The sequence below is a fragment of the Phallusia mammillata genome, chromosome 8 (genome assembly GCF_965637545.1).
Source record: "Phallusia mammillata chromosome 8, kaPhaMamm4.hap1.1, whole genome shotgun sequence".
Taxonomy (NCBI): domain Eukaryota; kingdom Metazoa; phylum Chordata; class Ascidiacea; order Phlebobranchia; family Ascidiidae; genus Phallusia; species Phallusia mammillata.
In genome coordinates, this window is record NC_137259.1 from 4,586,113 (window position 1) to 4,612,332 (window position 26,220).

General features: G+C 35.8%; 6 protein-coding genes and 1 long non-coding RNA gene across 14 annotated transcripts; 4 read left to right on the forward strand and 3 right to left on the reverse strand.

Moving 5' to 3' along the window:
* The first annotated feature begins 589 nt into the window (after positions 1-589).
* On the forward strand, positions 590-3,834 carry LOC145203910 (uncharacterized). The gene is made up of 4 exons (XM_080076281.1): positions 590-737; positions 1,051-1,258; positions 1,951-2,063; positions 2,769-3,834. Exons 1-4 carry the CDS (start codon positions 605-607, stop codon positions 2,954-2,956), a joined length of 642 nt encoding a protein of 213 aa, XP_079932407.1. The 5' UTR covers positions 590-604; the 3' UTR covers positions 2,957-3,834.
* A 1,027-nt stretch (positions 3,835-4,861) lies between these two features.
* On the reverse strand, positions 4,862-6,044 carry LOC145203911 (uncharacterized). Of its 5 annotated transcripts, none has more exons than XR_013853414.1 (3): positions 5,930-6,044; positions 5,694-5,821; positions 4,862-5,059 (listed from the first exon to the last, which is right to left on the reverse strand). It is a non-coding gene; the product is annotated as an uncharacterized LOC145203911 (long non-coding RNA). The 5 variants fall into 5 exon arrangements; XR_013853417.1 differs by having other exon boundaries at positions 5,694-5,810; positions 5,930-5,944; XR_013853416.1 differs by having other exon boundaries at positions 5,694-5,810; positions 5,919-5,933.
* Positions 6,045-6,660: 616 nt separating this feature from the next.
* LOC145203909 (DCN1-like protein 5) lies at positions 6,661-9,637 on the forward strand. Of its 2 annotated transcripts, XM_080076279.1 has the most exons (7): positions 6,661-6,862; positions 7,241-7,368; positions 7,442-7,604; positions 8,107-8,215; positions 8,886-8,990; positions 9,307-9,409; positions 9,475-9,637. In XM_080076279.1, the coding sequence occupies exons 1-7, from the start codon at positions 6,789-6,791 to the stop codon at positions 9,531-9,533; spliced, it is 741 nt and encodes a 246-aa protein (XP_079932405.1). In that variant the 5' UTR covers positions 6,661-6,788; the 3' UTR covers positions 9,534-9,637. The 2 variants fall into 2 exon arrangements, with proteins under 2 accessions (XP_079932405.1, XP_079932406.1); XM_080076280.1 differs by lacking the exon at positions 8,886-8,990.
* Positions 9,638-10,937: 1,300 nt separating this feature from the next.
* On the forward strand, positions 10,938-12,399 carry LOC145203905 (uncharacterized). Its single transcript, XM_080076275.1, has 3 exons — positions 10,938-11,100; positions 11,176-11,327; positions 11,397-12,399. The coding sequence occupies exons 1-3, from the start codon at positions 11,008-11,010 to the stop codon at positions 12,358-12,360; spliced, it is 1,209 nt and encodes a 402-aa protein (XP_079932401.1). The 5' UTR covers positions 10,938-11,007; the 3' UTR covers positions 12,361-12,399.
* A 1-nt stretch (position 12,400) lies between these two features.
* LOC145203904 (G2/M phase-specific E3 ubiquitin-protein ligase-like) lies at positions 12,401-15,921 on the reverse strand. 2 transcript variants are annotated; one of them, XM_080076273.1, is made up of 10 exons: positions 15,509-15,920; positions 15,323-15,397; positions 14,741-15,247; positions 14,576-14,670; positions 14,400-14,519; positions 14,004-14,320; positions 13,751-13,938; positions 13,504-13,673; positions 13,227-13,447; positions 12,401-13,159 (listed from the first exon to the last, which is right to left on the reverse strand). In XM_080076273.1, exons 1-10 carry the CDS (start codon positions 15,698-15,700, stop codon positions 12,921-12,923), a joined length of 2,124 nt encoding a protein of 707 aa, XP_079932399.1. In that variant the 5' UTR covers positions 15,701-15,920; the 3' UTR covers positions 12,401-12,920. The 2 variants fall into 2 exon arrangements, with proteins under 2 accessions (XP_079932399.1, XP_079932400.1); XM_080076274.1 differs by lacking the exon at positions 15,323-15,397 and having other exon boundaries at positions 15,509-15,921.
* Positions 15,922-16,355: 434 nt separating this feature from the next.
* LOC145203907 (E3 ubiquitin ligase Rnf121-like) lies at positions 16,356-20,982 on the forward strand. Its single transcript, XM_080076278.1, has 7 exons — positions 16,356-16,498; positions 17,090-17,231; positions 17,663-17,817; positions 18,523-18,646; positions 18,726-18,830; positions 19,309-19,483; positions 20,126-20,982. Exons 1-7 carry the CDS (start codon positions 16,446-16,448, stop codon positions 20,308-20,310), a joined length of 939 nt encoding a protein of 312 aa, XP_079932404.1. The 5' UTR covers positions 16,356-16,445; the 3' UTR covers positions 20,311-20,982.
* A 628-nt stretch (positions 20,983-21,610) lies between these two features.
* Positions 21,611-25,829, reverse strand: LOC145203906 (p21-activated protein kinase-interacting protein 1-like). 2 transcript variants are annotated; one of them, XM_080076277.1, is made up of 7 exons: positions 25,486-25,829; positions 24,789-24,915; positions 24,212-24,368; positions 23,554-23,776; positions 23,035-23,191; positions 22,022-22,159; positions 21,611-21,866 (listed from the first exon to the last, which is right to left on the reverse strand). In XM_080076277.1, exons 1-7 carry the CDS (start codon positions 25,711-25,713, stop codon positions 21,778-21,780), a joined length of 1,119 nt encoding a protein of 372 aa, XP_079932403.1. In that variant the 5' UTR covers positions 25,714-25,829; the 3' UTR covers positions 21,611-21,777. The 2 variants fall into 2 exon arrangements, with proteins under 2 accessions (XP_079932403.1, XP_079932402.1); XM_080076276.1 differs by having other exon boundaries at positions 21,612-21,866; positions 22,022-22,162.
* Between the last annotated feature and the right edge of the window lie 391 nt (positions 25,830-26,220).

A 26,220-nucleotide genomic window follows, 5' to 3' on the forward strand; every position in this document is an offset into this window, starting at 1 on the left:
AGTTGATAACAAAGCGGGAAGTCAAAATACCACATGGTTCTAAAGGGTGTTACTGGACACCGCATCATACTGCATGCGGGAGTATAAGCCCAAAACGGTATCTGAGACATTGGTATATTGTTATTGTATTACCAACATGAGGTAGCATGTGGTACCATACGGTACCATACGGTAAGAACCGGTCCTAAACGCTCAGTCGAACAAAACAATTTTAGCCTGCAGTGGAAACAGCACTTCTTAAATCAAAAACCATCAACAGCAGCTCTTAAATTGGCGATCACTGTGTACCATTTCCACCTCTAACACCAATGAGTGTTAGAACCCTTGGTTCAAACAAAATTGATTTAACCAAAGAGATAAGCTTAGATAATTTGCCAGTCTGGCATAAGAAGTCCCCTGTTCAAATTGGATCATAAACTGTTGAATAAAGAACTGACGATGTCATTTAGGCAAAAAATATACCTGAAACTAACTGATTGTGTTTTGAGAGGTATGTGGTTGATTTTGTATTTTAAATACTATATTTATTATTTTATTTTCGCTGAAAATGCGACTTTATACTCGCTGCCGATGACCGAAATGTGTTTTTGTAATTTATAAATTAATGTTTTTGTGCAGATGGACAGAACGGTTAGTTGTTGAGTTTTTCGAACAAGGAGACAGGGAAAGAGAACTGAATCTTCCAATTTCACCACTGTGTGATCGACATACAACGATGGTGGCGCAATCGCAGATCGGTAAGAGGCAATTGGCAAAACTTCTGCCCTTTAATGGTCAACTCAAGGGATCCCCGTGTCCATACTTACATTGTCTAAACATAATACATACAGCCATGCGATTACCACTATTGTAAAAAATACCTCTGACAGAAAGCCTGTCTTTTTTGTTACTTCTGCTACACTAAAGTGCTGAAAATCGGGACGTTTAAGAAACTCCCTTAATTGCGAAAGGTTTGGTTTTTAGCATGCATGTTTTTAGCATAGTAGAACTTTCCTTAATTACGGCACTGGACCAAAAAAACACCCATGCGTAATATCTACGACGTCACAGGTTTCATCGATTACGTCATCGAGCCAACTTTCAACATCCTCTTCGACATGTATAAGAACGTTAACGGTCAGGTCATCCACGATCACATTCTGGCTTCAAGGTCCGGAAGCGCATCGGGAAGTCGAGGTCAACCGGGTTCAACCGCTGCACGAAGCTCAGCTGCTGATGACGTTTTAAAACGAAGATTTAGTGACTGTAGTTCGTACAGGTTGGTTGATAGGTTACTCTGACTCGGTTTCGGTGTAGGCAATAAGCTGTAACTTGCGGTGTTAACCACACCAGAGTTGTAAACGGGCCTGAATTGAAAATAAAAGCCCAAAACCCGACCCAATTCGAAAGTACAAGCCTAAATCCCGGTCCAATTCGAAAGTGCATGCCCAAAACCCGGTCCAATTCGAAAGTGCAAGCCTAAAACCCGACCCAATTCGAAAGTACAAGCCCAAAACCCGGTCCAATTCGAAAGTGCAAGCCCAAAACCCGGTCCAATCCGAAATCTCAAGCCTAAAACCCGACCCAGTTCGAAAATTCAACCCCTAAACCCGGTCCAATTTGAAATTACAAGCCCAAACGCGACCCAAACTAAAAACCCTGCCCCATTCGAAAGTTTAAACCAAAAACCCGGCCCGAATAGGAAAATCCTAAGCCAAAACATGGTCCAAACCCGGTTTAGTTTGAAATCAAGACTTCAATGTACCAGGGTGATATTATGACGCTAATGGCGCCGAGTACACAGCCAGACCCAAATCAAGCCCGGTTAATTGAAACATAAGCCAGAACCCGTCCAAAAAACGTCCCGACTTAGAAATCTGAAACAGATTTCCTTTTCTTGGAAAAACGTTTTATTGGAAACAACATTTTACGATATTTTCAAATACTGATGTTACATTCCATGTTTTACAGTAGCGCAATTACCAACAGAGCGGAGATCCTCAGATCGACGAATGAAGGTAGAAAAAGATGTTTTGCCTACATGGAGCATAACAGGACGCAGTGGCAACGGAAAAATGAAATAGGTAGGTTGGACCATTGTAAGCAAACTCTTAAACTCGAAGTAAAAAAGTCAAGGTAAAGCCATTCTGGTTGGTATCTTAAATCAAGTCTTAATGGTTATAATAGTGACTCCAGTTCGAGTCTTGGTGGTTCGTTACTCGAGTTAAATCGAGTCGTCGGGATGGATGACTCGAGTTAAGTAGAGTCTTGAAGTTTGGCCACTCAAGTCGAGTCTGGGTGGTTTGTAACTTGAGTCAAGTCGAGTATTGGTGGCTTGTGACTCGATTTTAGTGTGGTCCTCGGCGTTGGTGACTCAAAACCTCAAACGCAAGTAAACTTACAACTTATTCTGCAAACAAATAAACCCGCGAATTGTGTACACTAAACTAATAATGTATTACCAAATGTATTATCACCGGAAAAAACACTTCCCAAAATTAGTTTTAAACGAAAAGCATTTTTATTTTTACCAGCAAAGATAAATCTACAGTTAATACCTCCGTTAATCCGGACCCGTTCGGACCAAAAAAATGTCTGTATTCGGTGAAGATCCTGATTAACCGATGTCGATTAGTTCAAGTCTTACCACATCACAAATCATTTGTACCTCGAGTTTTATTCGATTTAGGCAAAAATCCGGATTAACCGAGGTTCACTGTACTTTGGTATAACGCCTTTAATAGGCCTGGCATACTAGGACTTAAACGTGTTATGCTTTATTTGTTTAGAACGAGAACACAATCTTTTTGGGAACGATTCCTTCACAAAAGCTCCACAATTTACACCGGATCCGCTTCCAACGTTTAACATCACACCATCCAACGGGACAGTCACTACGTCACAACAACCGACTGTTACGTCACAGACAACCAAGGACCGGACGATTGATTCTAATGACGTCATGGAGCCGACGTAGCGCTGACGTCAACGCTCTTTCGATTCGAATGTGATTTATTTTTTTGTTCAGTGGAATACAAAGAGCGAACTTGTTTTCGAGTTTTTAGTTGGCCCGCTCCCCCCCCCCCCCCAACAATTACCTCGACATTGCGGATATGACGTCATCACTAATGATGAATCGCACACGACAGTTTTTGGGGTTTTCAAAATATGTCTACAATGGTGTAGGTGTACTTTCACTTTAGTACCAAGTTTTAGATTTTCATACCTTTGTCTGTAAAGCATTTTAGCATTTGCAAACTAGATACCATGTTCAAACTAGAATACCGGAAGCCCTGTTTTGCTAACTATGGGAACCAATCGGTTTAGCTGAAACATGGCAACTTTACTATTATTTTTCTGTAACTGGCATGGCATCCAAAAATCTATAGTTACACAAAAATCACTCGCCGTTCAAAGACTGACATATATTTTATTTAATGTTGCGTGTATTTTCTTATTTTTGAGAGCTGCATCGAATTATAATGATTTTTCAATGTTTATTTGTTTAAAGTTCCTTTGTTTCACTTGTATTTCAACCTATCTTCCCGGGAGCGGCGTTGCCCGGTTGTGTAATGTGTATGAGAGCCCTAATCGAACACTAGCCTGTGGTGCAGACCCCTATATTTATTTTCAACGTTGTGTAATGCACTCTTCGCCCATTTACTTCACTTGTATGTTTTTTTGTTTTTATTTTGACTTGGCGCTGAGGTGGGTAGCCTAGACTGACAAGGGCTTAAAGTTGAAGAGAAAATGTATACGTTTAGATTGCGGTTATGGTGTTTTCAATTTGTGACTGTTAAGAAAAACTCAACAACTGAAGTTGTACAAAACCCACACGAAATTTTCAATGATTTACTTATGTGATCTTTTTTGCAAGGTAATTTAGATAACCAAAAATGTAAGCTTTGTAAACTACGGTACTAAGTTGTACAAAGCGAATTTGTAAAAACTTTGGGGAAAACAGAACCTGTCAAATTTAACCCAGTTATCATACTGCACACTTTTTTCTTTAAAATGGCAATCGCTGTATAAAATGGAGTATGTGCAAATCAATTCCAGTTCTTTATACCCTATTGGCTACGTCAAAGTTTCCCACGTTTTGTAAAACTCAATGATCTAGAAAAATGCGCCTATGTCTACAAATGTTTCTCAACCAAAAATCCCACGCCAACGCTACATATTGATCTGTATAATGACGTTTGAGATACCACGCTGGTTCACATTGCACGACGCTGAATAGTCAAAAGTACTGGCACTGCCCAATGTTGAAACGCAATGGTTGGGCATTGCCGTAGTTCAGATCCCCAAAATTCCTACTCCTATTGATCAATTACGCAAGGCCTGATTGGTTTTGAGCTATCAATGTCATGTCGATTTATTACGGTGCAACGTTAAAATACCAGCGATTTGGGTAATGTCGTTTTGTTGAAAGTCTTCCCGTCGGTTTCTGCTATGCTCCTTTGAAAGGGAGGTCACTGTGCTTTATTTGTAGCTGGCTACATACAAGTGATGCTATCAGTTCGTGTCGAATAAATACTGATGTACAAAACGCTCTGCTTCCCCATTTAGCTACAAGACAGCTATGAAACCATTGTAGATCATGATGACAGGCCCACTTTTAACGCATGTAATCAAAATATTGTTTCAAGGTACATCTGTTAAAAAATTGTCACAAAAATGTTTCAAAATCTTACCAAACCAAAAAACAGGTTGTATCTAAACCCAGCACATCCAATTCACTTATAATTGTGTAATTTATCCTTAGACCTGATAAAAGTGTTAAAATTGAAACCACCTAAACTTCTTACAACCCAGCAATATTTTGTAAGGTCTGTAGTATAACCAAGCTACCTATCTGCTTTTGTAGAAAGTAACAATATACTTTTTGACATTCAGTAGATTTGTATTTACACCCATAGTTCAAAGTCTATACACTTCTGGTGTCCACCACAATTTGAGAAGTTGGATTATCGGTGTTTGTTCCAAGTCCAGTGAATGTCAATGAAAGGAAGATCTACTTTGATCTTGCACGCATCTTTCTGCGCTTGCGCTTCAATCTTCGCATTCTCTTCTTCTTCCACTGAACATAAAACATCAATTTAATGGTCAAATTGTTCGAAAGACATAACTTGTAATATATAATGCAAACTCCAAACTTTCAGATAATATGCCAAGTGGGTATTAATAAGTTCTTCACAAAATAAGTAATATTGGCCCATTTCAACCAAAGCGGGCATAAACAAGCATTAATGATTAATATAGCATGTCAAAACTAACAAAGGTAATTGATATTCCTTGAAAACTACTCACAAACATTAAGCATATCAACTTCAGTTATTGTTTAATTTTAATTCTTTACTTCTAAACATGTGGATAATTTCAAGATTGATAGGAACAAAAAAGGTTCAACATGCACTTAACCATTTTAGCAGAACCACAGAAGTAAAAAACGTTATTTGTGTGGCAGGTTATAAAAACGCACATTAAAATAAACACATGGAATTGAGATAAAGTATATTTTGTTAAAAGCAACCATGGATTACAAATCGTACTGTTTACAAGAGATATGTGCTACAGAAGCATTAGCCAAAGTTGCAAACTGCCTGCTCAAATGTCAACGTGGACCAAACTTTTCACGAGGCCATATTAAAAAAATATCACACAACAATTAAATAAGTTGGTAAGTAATTGCTAAATATAAAACATTTTCTCACCTTTCCGCGCATCGCTGTTAGATAAAACGATCCGCAAGAAACAGATTCGTAAGGATTTTACTTTCAAGTTTTCCTGTTAACGTCTCATCTAAAAGGACCGCATCCAAGGCAATTTCGCTGCAGCGAAACTAAAGTTAAAGGATTACGTACATATTTTAATTTTTAATATTTTGTCAACAATTTTAAAAAACAAATTATCAGGAATAAATAATAAAAACTACCTACAAAAATATTACTTGCATAAATCTTCGGAAAATCTGTGCTACTTTTATGGAAATCTGTATGACGAATCGCATAGAGTATTTTACTCTTCAGTCTTCACTCTTCACATCCCAAAGAAAGTTCAGTACCGTAGCTGATAAATCAGGATAAAACGTTGCTACATAAAATACAAACAATTCTGCCTGCAAAAGAGGTGCTTACTCATTTACTGTAATCACTGAAAGCAACCACAATCAACTTCACATTGTGTTGACTATTGACCCAAAACATCACTGAAGCGAAACGTTGTTTGCAAGAAATACTTAAAGGTAGTCGAGCACAAATTTAAAACTTTTTTTATCGCAGAGTCACTCACGCAAAATAAAGTAACGCAAATGTTAACATATAATTTTAGAACTACTGTTTCCCACTGCAAGCTGTTTTAGCATGGAAACGGGGCTTAAATCAAACAATTTGAAACAAGACAATTCACTATTCACATCACAATGCTAGCGAGGTGAAATCCCTCAAACCTTCGTTACAAAAGTATTGCGCAAATTTCGTCACTATATATATGTTACTGCGTGTAAAATGAAAACAATATTTCATTGTCGTTTTTTTGTCATCATTGTTTTCAATTTCGTTATGCTTTGTTTGGCACTTGGCAGTGATAAATTTTAAAAACATATCGCGTGAAAAAAAGGGTAAAAATTTAGCCAGGTTGGGTGTAGGTTTAGCAAAGATATTCTGTATTTTTTTAATAATGATTGGATGTATGTAATTGTCAACAGAATTAAGCCCACTGCTAAATAGTACTATGCATTAATTGTATATGTTGGGAATGTGAATTTATATTATTGCATCTGCACCATTTGGCTTTAATGGAGAGATAACATGCCTTTGCAACACAGCAAGAAGAGAAAATCTCATCATTCTGATGATTCAAATGCCAAACGTACAAAACACAGGTATCTCAAATAACAATCCTTTCCCCTTGTTCATTACAGCATTGTTAACAAACATCCGAACATTATTCAACCAGTACCATCTAAAACTGCGATCCCACTAAGCCCACTTAGCCAATGCCTAACCCGCTAAGCCCATATGTGCTACTTATTTTTTTTACTTTTTCAATTTTCTACTTTTTTGAAAAATGGATACAAGTAGGGCTATGGAATTTGAGTGAGGGTTTGTAATTAAACACTATAATTTAATCTCCTATAGGCGACCTCGGCTTGGCGCAGACTTTGCACCCTAGTAAAAATGTTACATTTCTACTTTAACTTAATGATAATGTGAGAATAGGTGTTTGTAGTAATATCTGTTATTTTTTTGGTAAATTTTAGTAACACAAGGCTACAGAAAGGTATTGATGAACTGTGGTCAGCTTCTTCAAAACAAAGAAGTTCTACTCCGAAACAAAGCGAACCATTTTCTGTCAAAAAATGTATAAAATGGTTTAAAGAGTTTGCAGGTATATATGTAACATTTTCTTTTTCCGGGATTTCTCCTTTTTTGGTGCCTTTTATTATACAATATTGTTTTAGGAAACAAGGAACAGATAGAACCAGATGGAGTAGAAAAGTTATGTGAAACATGTGAAGTTGAACCACATGATATTGTAATGTTGGTACTTGCTTACCACCTTAATGCACAAACTATGGGCTTCTTTACTCTCAAAGAATGGACTAAAGGAATGCACAAGCTCCAGTGAGTAATGAACACACTTCCACTATCAATTTCATTTATATGTTACATACAATTATAACATAGTTGGGTTCAGAAAAAAAAAATGTTTTCACTAATTTTTTGTTTTGGACCACAGGTATATTATGTATTGATTTGGGTTAGTTCAGCTATTTCTTAACCAAGGATAGAAGCATCATAAACAGATATGTATCACAACAGCCACACGGGTGTGCCAGAAAAAGAACTCTCATTTTGATGTAGTGCAAAAATGAAGCTCTGGCCAGTAACAAATAAAAATAGAATTAAAATATTTTTTGTGTGTAATTTTTGAATCCAACAGACGGTTCATTATGCTTTATTATATGTTAGTACCCATATAAACAGGTTTGGAAAACTGGACATCCAATATTTTGTGAGCAAAACTGCTGGAAAAATGACTTAAAATCATGTCTGACTTCAAAACTGCAATCAGCTGTTTTGGATTGCATGCTTGTAGGTTTTATAATGTGTTTTTAATTTAAAGGTGCGATTCCACTGTGAAGCTTCAAGGAAAACTGCCTTCCCTGCGATCATCTTTAGATGAACCTTCATTGTTCAAATCAGTGTACAGATATGCATTTGACTTTTTGAAGGTAGGTTGTTTTCACAAAACTCTTAACGCGTGACAAGTGATGTATCGAATCAATTACTATTTGATTAAGCAGCCATCATCTACATGGATACACAGTTGAAAATTTTAATCCATGTTAACTGTGGTCATGTAATACATACATGGAGTTTGTATGCATAAACGTTGAATACATATCACTCTCAATAGGTGTCTGTATTTACCACTTGACTGCTGTAGCCAACTTGTATAATGCAGGCTATGTTATGTTGCCAACTTTATAGATACCACTTGACCACCATAGCCAACCTGTAAAAATATTGTGTGGCCACTGTGGCTAATCTATCCTCACCTCAACCAAAATGATTGTTGGATTTTTCAAAGAAATACCTATTTAATAAGGTGTAAGTTGATTTACAGGTTCCCCACAGTGGTCTAGTGGCATTTACAACCACGCTTTTCAAATGCTTATCATCCAATTACTTAAAAGTGAAATATGTTTTAAATCTAAATCATAAATGTAGTAAGCATTATAAAACCTGACATAGCAATTATTGGTAATACCAATATTAAACCCATTACAATCGTAAAGGTTTCCATATTGTCACAGCTCAAACAAATTACAGTGCCTACTTTCGGTGTTGTTTTCCCCTTTACACAAAACTGGAAAACTATTTTCAAACTTTTGTTGACAGGAACCTGGCCAAAGGACTGTAGATTTGGGCACTGCGAAAGCTATGTTGGATGTTCTACTTTCTGATAGATGGTCACTACTAGACAAGTTTCAAAATTACTTAGATGTATGTTGTAATGTTGGTTGTAACTAGGCATTGTAGTAGTAATTATGGGTCCTTTTTGACACTTTCTGCTTCGTTTATTCTGGCTATACGACCGAAGGGGTTACACTTTTTAGTGCTATTTTTCTTTAAACTATAACATTGCAGACAGAACTGGTTTCTAGTGGGTTACACTTTTTAATCGACCTTTCTCTTTACACTATAACATTGGCAACAGAACTTGGTTGATATTATTGCAAGCAAAATTATGTCCATGTTTCTGTTGACAAGAAGAATTACCAAAAAAGCGTTTTTAACTTGTACTCTTGCTTCTCTAAAGGGCTGCAAAAACAAAGTCATAAACAGAGACCAATGGAACAACGTCCTGGAATTTAGTAGAATGATTCAGCCTGATTTATCAAACTATGATATGGATGGGGCATGTGAGTCAATAAAAGCAATAACTCACTGAAAAAAAGTTCTTTAAATTACGATCTTTTGTTTTCAGGGCCAGTGCTCCTTGATGAATTTGTTGAGTACATCAAGATGCACAACGAGATGTTGTAATAGTTTATTTCCTTACACTGTTACGTTTTTATGTGTGCCTTTTTCTTTCTAATATTGGCCGTTATATCGCCAGTGTTTTATTTAATAAATCGTCCAGCAGCGTGTACGTGTTTGTTGTAACTTTCAGGCATATCTGATCGGTTTTGCAAGTGATAATGAGTTTATTTTTCTCGTGAAAGAATATTATAGGCGGTACGGTTTGAAGTGTGTATTTACGGTCTTAGGCGTACGTAAAACTTACGGCAACAAATAAGTTGTACAAAATAAGTTTAATATGCAAGAAACCTAGTTTTAAACCGTTTTTTTTGGCAGCGCAAAAATGTAGCTTTGTGGGTCGATCCGTTGCCTGGAAGTGGCAGTGTTTGAGCCGTGTCTTGTCCTTTGAAAGATATATACGAGTTTTCTAACGTGGGGTCCATGAACTGCTCCGAAGCGTCCGTAGCCTACTCTGAGTTCTAGTTAAGATTTTTTTGCATGTTTGCTACAATTAGCATGTGTATATTTCCCGTTCCTGATTTTGATCATTATGATGCCTTTTTTTCTGGGTGAGCTTGGACTTGCGCCCGGTCCGAGAACTTCTGGTAGGTGGCGCAGCAGAGCATGGGCGTTATGTTGCTGACTCTTCATAAACCCAAATTGCTGTAACAGCACCATAAACGCCTATGCTCTGTTGCGCCACCTACCAGAAGTTCTCAGACCAGGCGCAAGCCCAAGCTCAGTGTTAGTAGCTCTACCTTTTTCTGTACATGGATAACCGCTTTTGTCGGGTAAATATGATTTTTTGAGGAGTCCCTGACCTGACCAAATGCAGGTGAAGAAACACTGCCCGGTGTTGCAAGGTCAAGATGACCAATTTATTTTCAGCCTATTGTGTTTCGGTATAGCAAAAATGTTTTAGCTGATTGGGCTTAGCCTTAAAACTATGGGGCGCCGTTGTCGAAAAAATTAAGTTGCCGCAACTTAATTTTTTCGACAACGGCGCCTTAAGGCCGTTTTGAAAACAAACAAAAAACTTGCAAGATAGCTAACTTGCGGCAACTTAGCGTTGCAAGTTAGCTAACTTGCCGCAAGTTAAGTTATCTTGCGGCAACTTAGCTAACTTGCAACGCTAAGTTGCGGCAAGATAGCTATCTTGCGACGCGAAGTTGCCGCAACTTAGCTAACTTGCAACGCTAAGTTGCGGCAACTTAGCTAACTTGCGACGCTAAGTTGCGGCAAGATAGCTATCTTGCCACGCGAAGTTGCCGCAACTTAGCTAACTTGCAACGCTAAGTTGCGGCAACTTAGCTAACTTGCGACGCTAAGTTGCGGCAACTTAGCTAACTTGCGACGCTAAGTTGCGGCAACTTAGCTAACTTGCAACGCTAAGTTGCGGCAACTTAGCTAACTTGCAACGCTAAGTTGCCGCAAGATAGCTATCTTGCGTCGCAAGTTACCCGGTGCATTGTGGTTGTACATTCATTTTCGGCAACACATGTACATGTGGTCATACGATGGACTGTTTAATGGAATTTCGATACCCACACATTTTTGGCTTGTACGAAGACTTAAAAGAACAGCTGAAATGGTAGGCATTTGTTTGTAGTTTTTTAACTATTTTAATTTATTAGCTTTTTAAACTATTTACTTTTTATGCATATAGGGACGCCATCGTAAGAATGTTGATGTGGAACACCTAAGAGAATTTTTAACTCTGAGAATAAAACCCAGTGTGATTTGTCGCTTGCTTGACATTTCAAGACCAACACTGAAAAAAGTGATAAGTGAATCTAATCTGTCCATACCTACTTACAGGTATTGTTTTTTAAAACATAAGTAAGGTTACCCTTATGTGAAGGACTACTTATATCTATTTTTTTCCAGCTCAATTTCGGATCAAGAACTTGACACTACACTAAGAAATTTAAAAGAAAAACATCCCTCATCTGGTGAAGTGATGGTAAATGGACATCTTAAAGCACAGGGCATTTTCATTCAAAGAAAAAGGCTTCGGCAAAGTTTGCACAGAGTTGATGAAGAGGGAATAAGAGCGCGGCAACTGACTACAATTGCTAGAAGGAAATATTCTGTTCCCTGTCCGAATTACATTTGGCATATAGATGGTACCCACAAGTTGATTCGATGGAAGTTTGTGATTCATGCTGCAATTGATGGGTACAGCAGGTTAATTACATACTGTCACTGCGCTGACAATAATAGGTCAGGGACTGTATTGAATTTGTTTGAAGATGCTGTGGCAAAATTTGGCCTGCCACTAAAAGTAAGAAGTGATTATGGTGGTGAAAATGTTCAAGTCTGGAGGTATATGTATGAAAGAAGACTTAACAGTAAATGTGTGATTGCAGGAAGTTCAGTGCATAACCAACGAATTGAAAGACTTAACAGAGACATCAATTCACAAGTTGTAAATCGATTTCACAATGAATTTACATACCTTGAGGATTCAAACTTTTTGGATGTTACAAGTTTGATAGAGCTTTTTTGTGTTCATTTTGTATATAAAGATGTCATAAATAAAAGGCTGGCAGAGTTTGTAGAAGGTGCCAACCATCATTTACTCTCCACTGAGAACTATTATTCCCCTTTACAACTTTTTCACATGAACCGTCACCTATTGCAGCTTCAAGCCTTAAACCCATGTGATGAGATTGAAGTTGATGACATAACATATCCCAGTACTAACAATGTTGATGTGGATACTGATTGGTTACAGTTGCCAGAAGATGTGAAACAAAGCCTGAGTGAAGCAATAACCCAAGAAAGTGACAACATTGATAAATATAAATGTGCTGTTCGATTTGTCAACAACTATCTTGCAGAACAATAAATGCTGCTTTTTCTTTTCTGCTCATTTTTGTCACATGTGCTGATTTTTAATGCTTTTATTATGGCAATGTGAAAAGAAATAAATCGGATAATACTTTCAGCTTGGAACTGATACTGCAGCAGGTGGAATATGAGTGTGGCAAGCAATATGACAATAGGGACAGTGGCACATGAGGTGACAGTGTGTGGCATTGCAAGCAGAACAGTGAAGAGGTATATTATACATTTGTTTAAGGATACACAAATACTAATGCCATGATTTTTTACAGTGACTTTTAACAGCAATAAACTAAAAACCTGGTTATTCAAAAGGACATGAAATTCACAATGAAATATTGACACAACATCCAATTAAAATAAGTTGTGTAAATATGTTTTGTAGTGGATAAAAAAGGACAATCACTTACATGTAGCTAAAATAATCACAATCAAGAGGTAAAGCAACTTCATATAAAAATAAATGTAGCAGAATTTTAAAATTGCTTGGTCATGTACATTTTCATTGACACATATGAGATACAATATACGGTTCAGTACAATGGTATATTTTTTTTTCATGCTTTAAACTCGGCCAAACCCGGGTGAATTGCATATGCCAAATTCCATTTTACTTTTAAAAGCTTCATAATCATCATGCTGCAATGGAATGCTTAAAATATTGGAACATGTATTTGCAAGGGGAAAATGAGACAATTCAGTAAATTGAAGAGTAGGTGGTGGTGAAAATCCTAATGGGGGTATTTCATCTGCCCCAGTGGCAAAAATTAAGATACCTTGAAGCGAGCATTCAGAATCTTTTTCTGTAATGAAAAATATTTTAAGATAATACACACAACAATCAATATAACAAAATATTAGTCAAAGTACCTCCCACTTCATCTACAAAGTGTCTCCACCAGCTTAGCACCAGGTTTTCCCTATGTCTTTTGTTGCTTCCAGATTCAGATAATTTTGGGGAAAACATTGCTATAATTTTATTTCCTGAAAGCGGATCACTGCAGTCATTTGCAATAAAAAGCATTTTAAATGCATTTGGTGTATTTTTCATTTGCTCCAAGAGGCCAGTTTGGTTTAGGCCTAAACTAAACCTAAAAATAAACAAACCTTATTGAACTTGCAAATGACAATTTTGATTGTAACAAACCTGTGAAGTGGTTCTGACTTGCCTTCTGTGTAAAACTTCATTGCAGTCTTTATAATTTCATTTTTACCCGTTAAATTTGTGCAATGTGTGTGGCAACCAGCTAATTTCAAAAAGTTAAATGAATCCATCAAGCAATCATTCAGTTCATCAAGGGATATTGCATCATGTATCTGCATAAGTAAAACAAGTTAACTATGTAACAAATACACACATATATACAAACAGGAAATGATGAAAATTGCTTTACCTTCTGAAGCTGAGAAATATATTCACAACCAATATCAGTCATATCCGTTAGAGCCTCCATATAGTCCCTCGGGAGATTTAGAATTTGACTGTACAAAAGCTTAGAAAAACATTTTGGACCTGGGCCACCATGCAGTAGTGTGAGAGATATGAGAGTTCCGTAGATGTAATACAAATCTTTAGCAACAGCTAGATAAAAGAATACACATGAAAATGCTATGTTGTAAAAAATGTTTAAGTATTTAAAGTATTACCTATCGGATTGTGAGTAAGAAATCTTTTATTTTCTTTTCCTTCGAAAATTATACTGTTCGTGATTGCATGCATTACCAGGCGCAAAAATTCTCTAGTTGGACCTCCAGCATCCACTGCTCCTTCAAATTGGCCATTTTCATCACTGAACTCAACACTAATACTGGCCATTGGTTTAAAAAATTTGCGTTTGACAGTTCGCACAGCCCCATCTAATATGTTTGACCTAATAACATGAAACTTGTTGACAGCTGATTCATCAATTTGTTCTTGCAAAGTTTGTAGGCACTGTTCTGCGGTGACATTGTTTTCGGATTTCCTGCAATGTAAATATTCGTTGGTGGCAGTGTACATTATTGACAAAAATTAAAGGAAATATAAATACATATGTAACTGACTCTGATATGGATGGTTCTCCAAGCAAAGATTCTTGAATGGCCTGCTGGATGTCCCCATCACTGTCATCACTCGAACAATTAAATTCTTCATTGCAACTCGCAATGAGATTGACATACTCACTACAGAAAAAAGATTTAACTTGCAAATTTGTTATGTATTTCTGTATTTTTTCTACTTGTAAACTGAAGATTCTGCAGTGGTTTCAGAACATTCATTTGATGTATCTTCTAAAACATTGCCTTTTGAACTGTTGGAAGTATCATTGCATTCCTAAAGAATGAAGTTTAATATATTAGGTTAATGTACAAAAGAATAAATGGCAATTGTAAAACTAACATACCATGTCACAACGGTTAATTGCAATTTCCACAGTTTTGATTGCAAGATGATCCTTTGTGCAGATATATATTTTTTTAGTATTTAATGCAAGCACTGCTCTGGCATTCCACATAAAGTTATCATCCACTGCTGCTTTTGTCAGTAAATTAAGGCCTGGTTTGTGCACCAAGAAGTCAAAAGCAGAAAAATGTGAAAAGCATTCTCCAAAAGCGTTGATGATTGCTGTTTTCATTTCAGTCATGTTCCATGCATTGTTAATTTGCAAAACATGGTGCAAACCCATTGTTTTTAATTTGTTTTGGCATCTTGGTATAGCCATAAACCATTCACCATTCATTATTTGTATTGTTTGGGAAAACTCTTGAAGTGGTATGCACACCACAGTCCTTGAACCGTACCGTTGTTTTTGTTTATTTTTAAGAGATAGTTTACGACCTCCTTTGATTGCAGTTGGTGTGTATCTTTTTCCTGTGTATGAATTAAATGGACGGAAAACTTTCTTTCGCTCCTATTGAAACAGGCAAAAACCATGTATAATATTTTTTACATGTATCCAAATACAAATGTAAACATGCAAGCTTACAGGTTGAAATTCATCATCACTATCGGTTAGAGTGGAATGACTTGGTTCATTTTTGTCATTATCAAAAGTTGGATTCTGCCAATACATCACAAATATCATATAAAGCAAAGGCATTTTGGCGCAGGAACCCCAGGTATAAACAGATACAAACATGCTTAGCAATCTATAGCATGTGATTTTACATACATTATTTGTCTGCCTTGTCCCCTGGTGATGCACCTGTCCACTCCTGGAAGTTGATTGTCCAGTAAGAGTTCTACAAGTATTAGCACTAACGCGTCCGGTTTGTTGCCTTGATAGTGTAGTAACAACTGAAGTCAACTGATTTACAACTTCTTGCAAGTCTAATTGCACGTATTTATCGTTGGATTCCATCATACAATCCAAACCGCTATTATTATGTATTTATAGCAGAATACATACGCACTCAAGTGCAATGAAACGATATGAATGAGCAAAAGGATTAAACATCATATTTCGCGGGTATTACAACCACGTTGCTGGAACCAGTTTCAGTTTCCCACAATGCACCGGGTAACTTGCGACGCAAGATAGCTATCTTGCCGCAACTTAGTGTTGCAAGTTAGCTAAGTTGCGGCAACTTAGCGTCGCAAGTTAGCTATCTTGCCGCAACTTAGCGTTGCAAGTTAGCTAAGTTGCGGCAACTTAGCGTTGCAAGTTAGCTAAGTTGCGGCAACTTAGCGTCGCAAGTTAGCTAAGTTGCGGCAACTTAGCGTCGCAAGTTAGCTATCTTGCCGCAACTTAGCGTTGCAAGTTAGCTATCTTGCCGCAACTTAGCGTTGCAAGTTAGCTAACTTGCTGCAAGTTAGCTATGTTTCGTTGCAGGTTAGCTATCTTGCTGCAACTTAGCTATCTTGCGGCAACTTAATTTATTCGACAACGGCGCCCCATATAAAACTCAAAACGTACTCAGTAAAAAATGTTTTAATTTGCTCGTTACGCATGACCAACTGCAACGTCCCTGAGTACCCTCTTAGGGATTTTTTTGCCGGTGGTGCGATTTTTAACAGATGCAATTAATCTTTTGCACGGATTCTTTTTGCTTGTTTTTGTCAGTATTTTGTAACATAGTTTGTTTGAATCAAAGGTAATTTATAGAACAATGGAAGAAATAAAAAATAATACACCTGTAATTTCTGAAAAAGAAGCGAGAAGGTAAGAAAATTAACCCATTTTTATTTGTTTGTCATATTTGTCAACAAACATTTTTTGAACATATACGCTTTTTGCCAGATTTTTGTGAAAAAAATGCAAAAACTGTTACATGCGTGAAATAGCGTACTAGCCCAACATGTTTGTTTAATTGTTTGAAGCTTATGACTGTCATAAGACCTAGAAACATTCTTGTGATTTACAGTCAACTGTCAGCTGCACTGATGAGACCATTAGGGTCGAAAATCTCAGTAGCTTAACTCAGTTTTTTTAACATACCATACTCGATAAATTTTTAACATTAAATTTTTTTTTAACATACTTGATAAATCAAAAGTGTGAAACTGGGAAAACTTATATGTTGTGTTCATTGTTTAAAAATATATTGACATAGTGGTTGTGTTACATATGTAATCATAGTTATAATGGCTTATAATATGTTATAACTGCAGCGTCTTTAGTCATGATCCACCAATTGTGCCCTATCTGCTTAACTCCTTCATACAAAATATACTGACAACATGTGGACAGCAAGCATGTAACAGATTGTTGTTACCCTTACCCACTTACTCTAAATTTGATTCCCTTTTTTAGGCTTGCTCATTTGAAGGAGATGGAAAAACACATTGGGCATGAAACAATGCATTTGGAGATGGTTCTAATTCTTATCACAACACTTGTAGCTTCACAGATTGCTCTTGTACAATGGAAAAACAGACACCCAAAGTCATACAATGTAATCGCATGGTTTGTTGTAACACTGTCAGACCACTTTAAACACATAAACTACCAGTATGCAAATCTTATACATGACAATGTTTCACAACATATTGGCCCAATTGGTGATTTGAAAGATTGGAGTATGCAATTATTTTTCACTAACTGTTAATATTTTTAGTTGGCCCTGCTGATTTCCATTTGTCAAACCCGGCAGACTTTTTGATGTGCTTAATACCAAAGCAATATTCCTATTAAAACCAGTTTTGATGTAACTTTGTGCAATGAATGTGCTGTTTTGATGCAGAAACTACCAAAATGACTAAAATAAAGAAATTGGTTTACACCTTTAAAATGGCTTTGATGTCTTGTTCTTTATTATGAGGCAAAGACTGCTCTTCTTAGATAATTTACAGGTGTCTTAACTATCTCTTGTTTGCATTTTAACAGGCAGTCACTTTGCTTGGAATGTGGTTTGTACCATTTTTGTTTAGCAGTCGTATGTTATGGTGGCGATTTTTAACAATTTGGACATTTTACACTATTGTTACCACCTTTGTTGTTCTCAAAGCAAGGAGAAGACCTTTATCAGGAAATACTCCAAGGTAAACCAAGTATATATATGAGAAACATTTTCTCATCATAGTGCACTTTACTCAGACCTAAAATGTTTATTATTGGCACAAAAAGAGTATCTGGTCAAAACTTTTTAATATATTGATATACGGAAGCAACAGGAAATCATACTTATTGCTAATCATAGTGATAACTAAACAATGTGGGCACTACTGAGTCATAGTTTCAAATGACCATAAATCATTTTCTTATGCATTGTTATATATTACCCAATAAAATTACTGCAGTGTAAAAAAATCTAAAACAATAAGTGTAAACAAACAAAATCATTTTTTTAGCATGAAAAGTGCCACAAACACAAATTTAATCTGATATTCACATAAATAAGCACTTGTGTTTTAATTGGTTGTGTTTCGGCTATGTGTCTTTTATATACGTTTGTTTTAAACTGGTAGGGATTTTAAACCTAAACTTTATGAAACAAAACAAAGATAGAAATTGAATGTTCTATATACCAACAGTTTGTAAACAAAAGCACAATAACATTTTTGTCCTTAGGCGTAACATTGTAAAAAAAAATACAATAGACTTTTTATACTGACATAGAATTCAATGTTTATGATTTGTTCCTAGTATTTAAATCAAACACTCTAAAAATTGCATTGAAAAAATATGGCAAATTGGACACAGGTTTAAGCATATTCAACGGTTTTAACACTTATTGTTACTTTCAGACTTGTGTACAAATGGTTTCTAGTGCTGTTTCAAGTCAGCTATGCAGTTGGGGTGGTTGGATATATATGTATAATGTTCACAGTCTTTGGGTTAAACATGTTGTTCCTTATTAGACCAGAAACAGTAAGTTGTCCTATTGTTACACTTTGCTAATAAAACCTTATATTATCTATGTACAATTATATGTGTTTTAATCTTTTAGGCCATGGACTTCAGCGTACTTTTGTTGTTTTATGGATTGTACTATGGTGTTATGTCACGCGATTTTGCTGAAATCTGCTCTGAAATGATGGCATCTACTATTGGGGTTTGTGCAATATTTATGAATAGCCATTTAATCTGCATTATTAATGAGTACCAGATGTTTGATGCCAAAACAACTGACCTAAGCATTGTGTTGTGGTCTGGTTGTTTTGAAAGCTTGAGTCATCATGGTGAAACGCTTTGTGGTAATTTAATTCTGTACTATCATACTGAGGAGCATTTTCAAAGTTGCCATCAAGTTTTTAGGAGGTTTGGACAAACTTGTAATTGTAACGACCATTGTTTTTCACTTTGCACTGTGTAATATAAACTGTAACAATTTACAACAGGTAAATAAAACACTTTTAAATCAAATCGTTTAAAATTAGGAAGGGACACACAAAGTCATGATTCGTTTCATTTTTGCACGATTAAATGTATTCTATGATGTAATATGTTTTTAAATTTTTGAAATATAACTTTTTTGTATTAGTTGCTCTCATATTCTCATACCAAATTTGTGTTTTTTGTGTCTACTCTAGTATTACACAAAATCTGGAATTCCAACTAAGACTTTAAAAGATGGAGTTTGCGCAGTTTGTGGTCAAGAACTAGTACTACCACTTGACGAACATGACACAACTGTTGAGAAAGTGTACAAGCTTTCATGTTATCACACATTTCATGACTACTGTATCAGGGGCTGGTGCATTGTAGGTAAGATCAAAAAGTATTGAAGCATATTATTGGTGCTTGTGCATATAGCAAGTTCACTTGGTGCTTTTTGCATGTTTATGTAGTGTTTAGCACTGGGGTGTGCAACCTCCAGGTCAAAAGCGTATCATTAAACAGAGGTTTCATGGCCCATGTAGAAGTTGAATAATAAATGTACACATTACTTGCTAAGATTACTGATGGCTGTTTACTCAATACAAGCACATTGGAACTTGTTTAGGTAAAATCAACTTGTGTGATATAAAGATGTCACCCATGGTCTAATTACATTAATTGTGTTTGCTTACAGTTGATAAAGGTCGCACACCCCTGGTTTAGACCACAAAAAATCATGTCTAAGGTTTATATTGTTACTTTATGGTGCATTAAAAAGTTAAAGTCACTTAATTTTAATGACAATGACATGCAATCTACGCTTGTTAAATGCAAGAATATCCAAAATTGTACAATTAGTGACTTTGTCACCTTAATTAATTTTATGTTATGTATTGTTTCAAAAATCTGTTTTGGGGGACTTGATATACATTGGGCAGAATAAAAAACACTAAATGAGTTGAAAAAACAACAATATCTTGACTATGCAACACATATTTTTGACACGCACAATTCTACTTGTATTTGCAGGTAAAAAGCAAACCTGTCCTTACTGCAAAGAAAAAGTTGACTTGAAACGCATGTTTACTAGTCCATGGGAACGACCTCATTTATTATATGGCCAACTACTGGACTGGATTCGATATTTAGTGGCTTGGCAACCAGTTATTATTGTTATTGTACAAGGAATTAATTGGACCCTGGGTTTAAAGTGATAACAGTGGTTCACACATTTTGATTTTATCCTAAGTTATTACTTTTTCTATATGCAAGTGCAAATGCATTTCGTGCTTTTATGAGCATTCATATAGTTGATCATTGTTTAGTTAGTGCTCTTCAACCTTTTTTACTTATCTAAAATGTTACTTATCTACCCTTCAGGACTACTGTTGCATTTTTGATGTAACAATTCATGGCCCTGTGCACCAGTTTATACACATCAAAGGTAAAACTAAAATGTTAAGCTAAAAAAGTTATTTGAAGTAACATTTTTTCAAAAGAATGGAGATGCATTGAAATGGTTGTATATACAGTGGTGGGATTCAGCCAGTTCGCACCGGCTCTATAGAACCGTCTCATGAAATTTTATGAGATCAGCGAACCGGTTAGCATTTCTGGTATCTGTCAATGAACTTTTTGTAACAGAACCAGCTAAAAAATATGACTTTTGTGATAGAACCGACTGACAAAAAAATGAATACCACCCCTGGGTATATATATAGTCATCCTTACACTGCAACAAGTTACTTGTTACACATATATTTGTTGGGTGATACCTGTGCACCAGTCATACACTGGGGCTTTAGTGGTGCACACTGGTTGAAGAGCACTGTATTAGTTTTTGCTGTTGAATTGCCAGTGGGGGAAATAAACAAGTAAAAAAACTACCTGATTTGCTGTGAGAATGTTTTAGACAATTTTTACATAAATATTTGTACTACACCCTGACCAGATCTGTACATTACCCAAGACAACTTTCTAAATAGATTTTCCTTTAGTTGAGGGGTTGGCAAACTTTTTTTGGCAACTGACTGATAGTGATTGGATGAGTACCCAGCACTCGATTTCTATGGTATCGATACTCATACTCAGTAAATTGGCTGATTTACACTGTAAGAATACAGGCAATTTTGCCAATATTTGCTTTGGACAGGACAAATTGAGAAAAAGTTTATTTTTTCGCTATCATGTGGAGATTACATTTTTCTATATGCTTCTGTGCATATGTACCCTGACCATGGCAGATAAATTAACTAGTGATATACAACTGAGTATAACACTATATTTAAGTACTCTGTATCGAAGGTATATACATGTGGTACTCGCTTCAAAATCTGGTATCGTCCCATCAATACTGAGTGGTTCAATTTAGTTTCATGTGCAAATTTATCAAAACCTTTGTCATCATGATGTTGAGAAAGGACTTACATTACCTCAGCAGCATGCTACCTAGGGATCCAATCTACATAGTAATGTTTTGCTGCATAGTAATGTTAAAAATTCATTCACAGTACACAGGCATTTGCTGACCCCTGCTCTAGTTAATGAATAAAAACTTTTTAAATTGGGTCAATTTCGAATCCAAACATTATTTCACTGGGTTTGTTTGAAGAAATTGCTGGTTTGGCCATTGTTGCTACATATACTATACAAAGCAGGCATTTTTGGTGTAATAAACAAATTTATTCATCGCCCAACAGTTTTTGTAGCTTTTTCTTTTGATTAAGTCTCTGGTTTTGTTTTCTTTTTCTCCGCTGTGCAATTATTTTGTCTGCAAAGTCAAAAAGTTTATTAAGCATCTAATACTTAAACAGAGATGATTAGATGTAATACCTAAACTCCGATCAAATACATAATATCCTTGGTTGAATCATTGTTACAAAATGTGCAATGTAACAAAATTAAGTTTTATGCTGGAAAATTTACCTTTGTTTTTGCCTTCCGTCGTTTTACGATTTTTTGTGTTATTCTCATTTGCATCTTTAAGTGTTTTACTATCACTAGGCTCTTGCCAAACAGTTAGACATGTCACTCTTGCATTAGTTTGAATGCTCAGCAAACAATCTGCTGTGTGGAAAGAAAATAAAGTAGTTTATACTAGTGATGCACCGAACCTGCCTCAAAAGGTTCGGGCCGAAACCAAATATTCGGCCACGAGGCCGAATTAATTCGGCCGAATCAGGCCGAACCTAAAATTCCCGTTTCTATAAATGTTTTCAACTGAACCTTGTGTTGTTGATGCGAGTGAACTCAATTATGACATGCCAAAATCACTTTCACAATACGGAAGCTTTACTTAACTTGTAATATTTTGCAGACAATGTGGCTCGCATTTTATACATACAACAATTAGGTAATTTATGATGTTTCATATTGTCTAAAATGAAAGTTTAGGCATTTATTCCATGCAATCAAACAGTTCGGTTTCGGCCTAATTTTCAAAAAAGTTCGGGCCGAAACCGAAACAAAGGAAAACAGCGGATTCGGGCGAAATGTTTCGGCCAACCGAAACTTCGGTGCATCACTAGTTTATACTAAAGAAAACATAGCCCCTACACATATACTGCAAGATACTGAACCATAGCCAATATATGGTTGGCCGAAATAAGTAATATGACTGGAGAATTAAAAAAAGAAATACCAAATCAGACAAACCTTAATTGCAGTCCATAAATTTTATTCAAGTAATCGCACAATTTAATTTTATCGCAAGATTTAATTTTATCCAGGTAATCGCATAATCAATTCGTCAAGCTTTTTATACAATTACCCATACGGTTTTCTTAACAAATGACACAGTTAAAATTCACAATTTGCAGTATTCAGCTGTATTTACACTTTGGGCCATATACTACAACCATTTGAACCTAATACCTTACAGACAAGTGGGTACAGTCCAGGCTTTTATTTATTTCATGTAAAAAGTGGGTAGGCGTTACCTTCTTCAGTTTTGTTTGAGGAGTTAATGTATTCATTATTCAACCTCCATATTTTAAGGTTTCCATCACTTGAACCAGATGTCAGCCACATTTCATCTGGTTTCTGTTGTGTTTGGGGTTTTATGATGTTTATGCATTTAACACGACTTTCATGAGCCTGTAAATGAAACAGGGCATAACTAAGCTCAATATTATGACAAACTACTATTTGGAATATATGTTACATCAATTGTTTTCTGAGATACATGATTGTGTTTCAGGTCTTTCACCACCTTACTTAAACTGTAAAAAGTCATAGAGTTTGCAAAAACTTTCATATATAACACTATGTATTACTAAGCCATGATTATTTATAACACATTAAAGGATTTTCAAGGTAGTACTGCAACGACTTTTGACAATAGATGTGTGGCCTATTAATTGATTTACAAATTATGTTGTTTTTCTGCATGTAAGTGGTATTATGAATGGTATGTGAATTACATAAATTTAGAAATTGCAGCCTTAACTCAACAATACCTTAAACTTTTTTCTACACTTTTCACTGTGAATATTTATGATTTGAATATTTCCACTCCCATCTCCAATTGCAAGCATGTGATGTGTCTCAACAGGCAGAAACTCCAAAGCTAAAATTTGTTCGTCAATTGTCGATTCAAGAATACACTTTGCTGATTCAAGTTCAAAAACTTGGATTTCATGAAGTGATGCAACAACGTAATATTTTCCGTCATATGACCACCTTGTAAAAAAATAAATAAAAATACATTTGTGTGCCAACAAAATGAAGATAAAAATAAATGTTTTAATGCCGATTAGCTGTTGGTCGCTTTCACACCGATGAACTACCGTTTTTATCAAGTTCCATCTATGTTTTATCATTGTTTTTGTGCCAGCGTCTTTCTCTTGTTCATCTATTTGGTGTTATAATATCGACTGTGTTAGGTGGCTGAAATTACCCTGATGAAGAGCCCCTTACAATGTGCCAAAACATTGGATGATTTGTTTATATTTGTCGGCTAAACTGGATAAAACAACCTTAACTGGAAAATGGATAGTTAATAATAATCAACATTTGGGAAAACCATCTTTAAGCTATTTTTTTAATGGTAAAACAACCTTGGTAATGAGGCCTATAATTATGTATCAAAAATGGTTGGAATCCATGTATATTTACCTTATAAACTCTGGTTCGAACTTTTTCATGTTCTTAATGAAAACAGAACGACCGGTCATTAAATTCCATGTTCTTAGTGACCCATCTTTGGGGGAAACAGACATCCCCAATTTGCCAGATGGATGTGCTGCAATTGCTGTAACTGCTCCCTTGTGCCCTACAGATGTAGTTCAAAGATGTAAGTATGAAGGAATGGGGAATAAAATAATACTAAATATATTTTATCATCTGGTATCAATTTTTTGCACCTAACTAAAACATTTTTTGCAGCATTTTTATCACAGGAAATGGTAAAAGCTTACCATATGTGTACACCATTTTACCTCAATGATAAAATGTTTAGTAATAGTTTTAATCAAACAATTTATGCCAGGTTTGCAAGGAGTTAAGTTAATCAAGCTTGTCGTAAAAACAATTTCAATGCAACATTTGAGATACTTGTGAGTCACAAGTCCTAAACTTACTAGTTTTTGTTGAACATGTATATTTTCTAAGTTTTCTACGCCAATTAAAAATACCACTAAATCCAGTGAAAGTTTGAGCTTCGTGCTGTATAAAGTGCCACCTATGTTGTTACCATGTAATGTTTTTAAAAGAGTTCCTTCTGGCCCAGCCTCCCATATACATATACTTCCATCTTCGCTACAACTCATTAAGTGTGTGTCATCCGGAAACAAAAGCTGAGTAATCGCTCCAGAATGACCCTGGGAGAACAAAAATTGGTAAATTAAAAGTAAGCTAAGTTTTTAGTACATTTTTATCTTTTTTACTGTTAGTATTTTTCATTATACTTTAAACATGTACTAACAACTTTTTTTTGACAATTAAGATCAAAATGAGGTTATAATATTGTCAAGAAAATCTTATTGATTTAAGTTGATTTTGCAGGGTGAAACAAATCAGAGCAGCACAATTGCCATAAAATATTTACCAAGCTGGGGATAGCTGCCTAACGTTAAGACATTATACAGCGGGACAAAGTGGAGGGCACAATTGGTGGATGGATGGTAAATGTGCTGCAGCTATACCATTACTATAAGTGGAAGTGGCAGGGACTCACATATGGGAGTGAGAAGGTGTTTTCAGCATAACATATAATTTGTATTTAGCATTTTTTTATATGATACACTTGAAAATCTCACTACATTTTTCACAACAGTTGGAACCGAAACAAAAACATAGTTTATGTTTAGCTTATTTAGCGATAAACCAAGAAGAAAAAAAACTTTTGACAAAATGTCAGGAAATTTCTGAACAGCATTTTTTGTATTTACCTGTAGAGTACCCAGTTCAGTGCCTTTTTGCATATCGTATAAGCAAATTGTTTCGTCTGTTGAACCTGTAGCAACATATCGACCACCAGCAGAGGCACATTTGATACAACCTTTCTGAGAATGGTCTGTAAAATAGGGACTGGATTCTAAACTTTCTCCGTCGCTGCCAGGCTTAATGGTGTAGCCCAGGACGATTTGTTCGTAACAGCCAACCACAATTTTAAGCATATCGTTTTTTTTTTAATTCACAGATCTGCAACATTTGGTAGAAATAGACGAAATGGGATGTTGTTTTATTCAGAATAAACCACGTTGGAAACGATTTGATTGTAGAAGGGGAATAACCGACTGGTACGTTCTTCTTTTTTTTTATTTCTATTATTTTAACAATAAACAAAGAAATTATACTCTTAGTAAAGTAATAACGTTTAAAAATATTTAACAAATATCCTTTTTTCTAGTCTATCTTGTATTTTTTAAAGATTCACTCATATGGACTGTAACGACGTCACAAATAAATAACGTAGAGGTTAGCCGCCGTATTAAATTCTTTAAAGCCAAAATGTTTCCAAATCTTAAGCTTAAACAAGGTTTAAGCAGTAGGTCATATTTCGCCTGATACAGAGAAAGGCTAATAAATCTTGCGTCATAACTTGCCTAGATCTTTTTTGCAGATTCGGTTGCAATAGCACAGTCGGAATCGAGCATGAAAATGGTCGAAGTTTTGCGCTTTTT

Bases quoted from the DNA above. Each gene is read 5' to 3' on its own strand.
- LOC145203910 (XM_080076281.1), top strand. From the start codon at position 605: ATGTTTTTGTGCAGATGGACAGAACGGTTAGTTGTTGAGTTTTTCGAA. The intron at 738-1,050 runs GTAAGAGGCAAT...ACGACGTCACAG, and splicing joins GGTGGCGCAATCGCAGATCG to GTTTCATCGATTACGTCATC. The intron at 1,259-1,950 runs GTTGGTTGATAG...CATGTTTTACAG, and splicing joins AGTGACTGTAGTTCGTACAG to TAGCGCAATTACCAACAGAG.
- LOC145203909 (XM_080076279.1), top strand. From the start codon at position 6,789: ATGCCTTTGCAACACAGCAAGAAGAGAAAATCTCATCATTCTGATGAT. The intron at 7,605-8,106 runs GTGAGTAATGAA...TTTAATTTAAAG, and splicing joins AAAGGAATGCACAAGCTCCA to GTGCGATTCCACTGTGAAGC. The intron at 8,216-8,885 runs GTAGGTTGTTTT...TTTTGTTGACAG, and splicing joins ATGCATTTGACTTTTTGAAG to GAACCTGGCCAAAGGACTGT.
- LOC145203905 (XM_080076275.1), top strand. From the start codon at position 11,008: ATGTACATGTGGTCATACGATGGACTGTTTAATGGAATTTCGATACCC. The intron at 11,101-11,175 runs GTAGGCATTTGT...TTATGCATATAG, and splicing joins TTAAAAGAACAGCTGAAATG to GGACGCCATCGTAAGAATGT. The intron at 11,328-11,396 runs GTATTGTTTTTT...ATTTTTTTCCAG, and splicing joins CTGTCCATACCTACTTACAG to CTCAATTTCGGATCAAGAAC.
- LOC145203904 (XM_080076273.1), bottom strand. From the start codon at position 15,700: ATGATGGAATCCAACGATAAATACGTGCAATTAGACTTGCAAGAAGTT. The intron at 14,520-14,575 runs GTAGAAAAAATA...TTTTTTCTGTAG, and splicing joins GCAGAATCTTCAGTTTACAA to TGAGTATGTCAATCTCATTG. The intron at 13,160-13,226 runs GTACTTTGACTA...TTTTCATTACAG, and splicing joins CTTTGTAGATGAAGTGGGAG to AAAAAGATTCTGAATGCTCG.
- LOC145203907 (XM_080076278.1), top strand. From the start codon at position 16,446: ATGGAAGAAATAAAAAATAATACACCTGTAATTTCTGAAAAAGAAGCG. The intron at 18,647-18,725 runs GTAAGTTGTCCT...TTAATCTTTTAG, and splicing joins TCCTTATTAGACCAGAAACA to GCCATGGACTTCAGCGTACT. The intron at 19,484-20,125 runs GTAAGATCAAAA...TTGTATTTGCAG, and splicing joins CAGGGGCTGGTGCATTGTAG to GTAAAAAGCAAACCTGTCCT.
- LOC145203906 (XM_080076276.1), bottom strand. From the start codon at position 25,713: ATGCTTAAAATTGTGGTTGGCTGTTACGAACAAATCGTCCTGGGCTAC. The intron at 24,916-25,485 runs GTAAATACAAAA...TTGTTCTCCCAG, and splicing joins CTGAACTGGGTACTCTACAG to GGTCATTCTGGAGCGATTAC. The intron at 21,867-22,021 runs GTAAATTTTCCA...TTGACTTTGCAG, and splicing joins GACGGAAGGCAAAAACAAAG to ACAAAATAATTGCACAGCGG.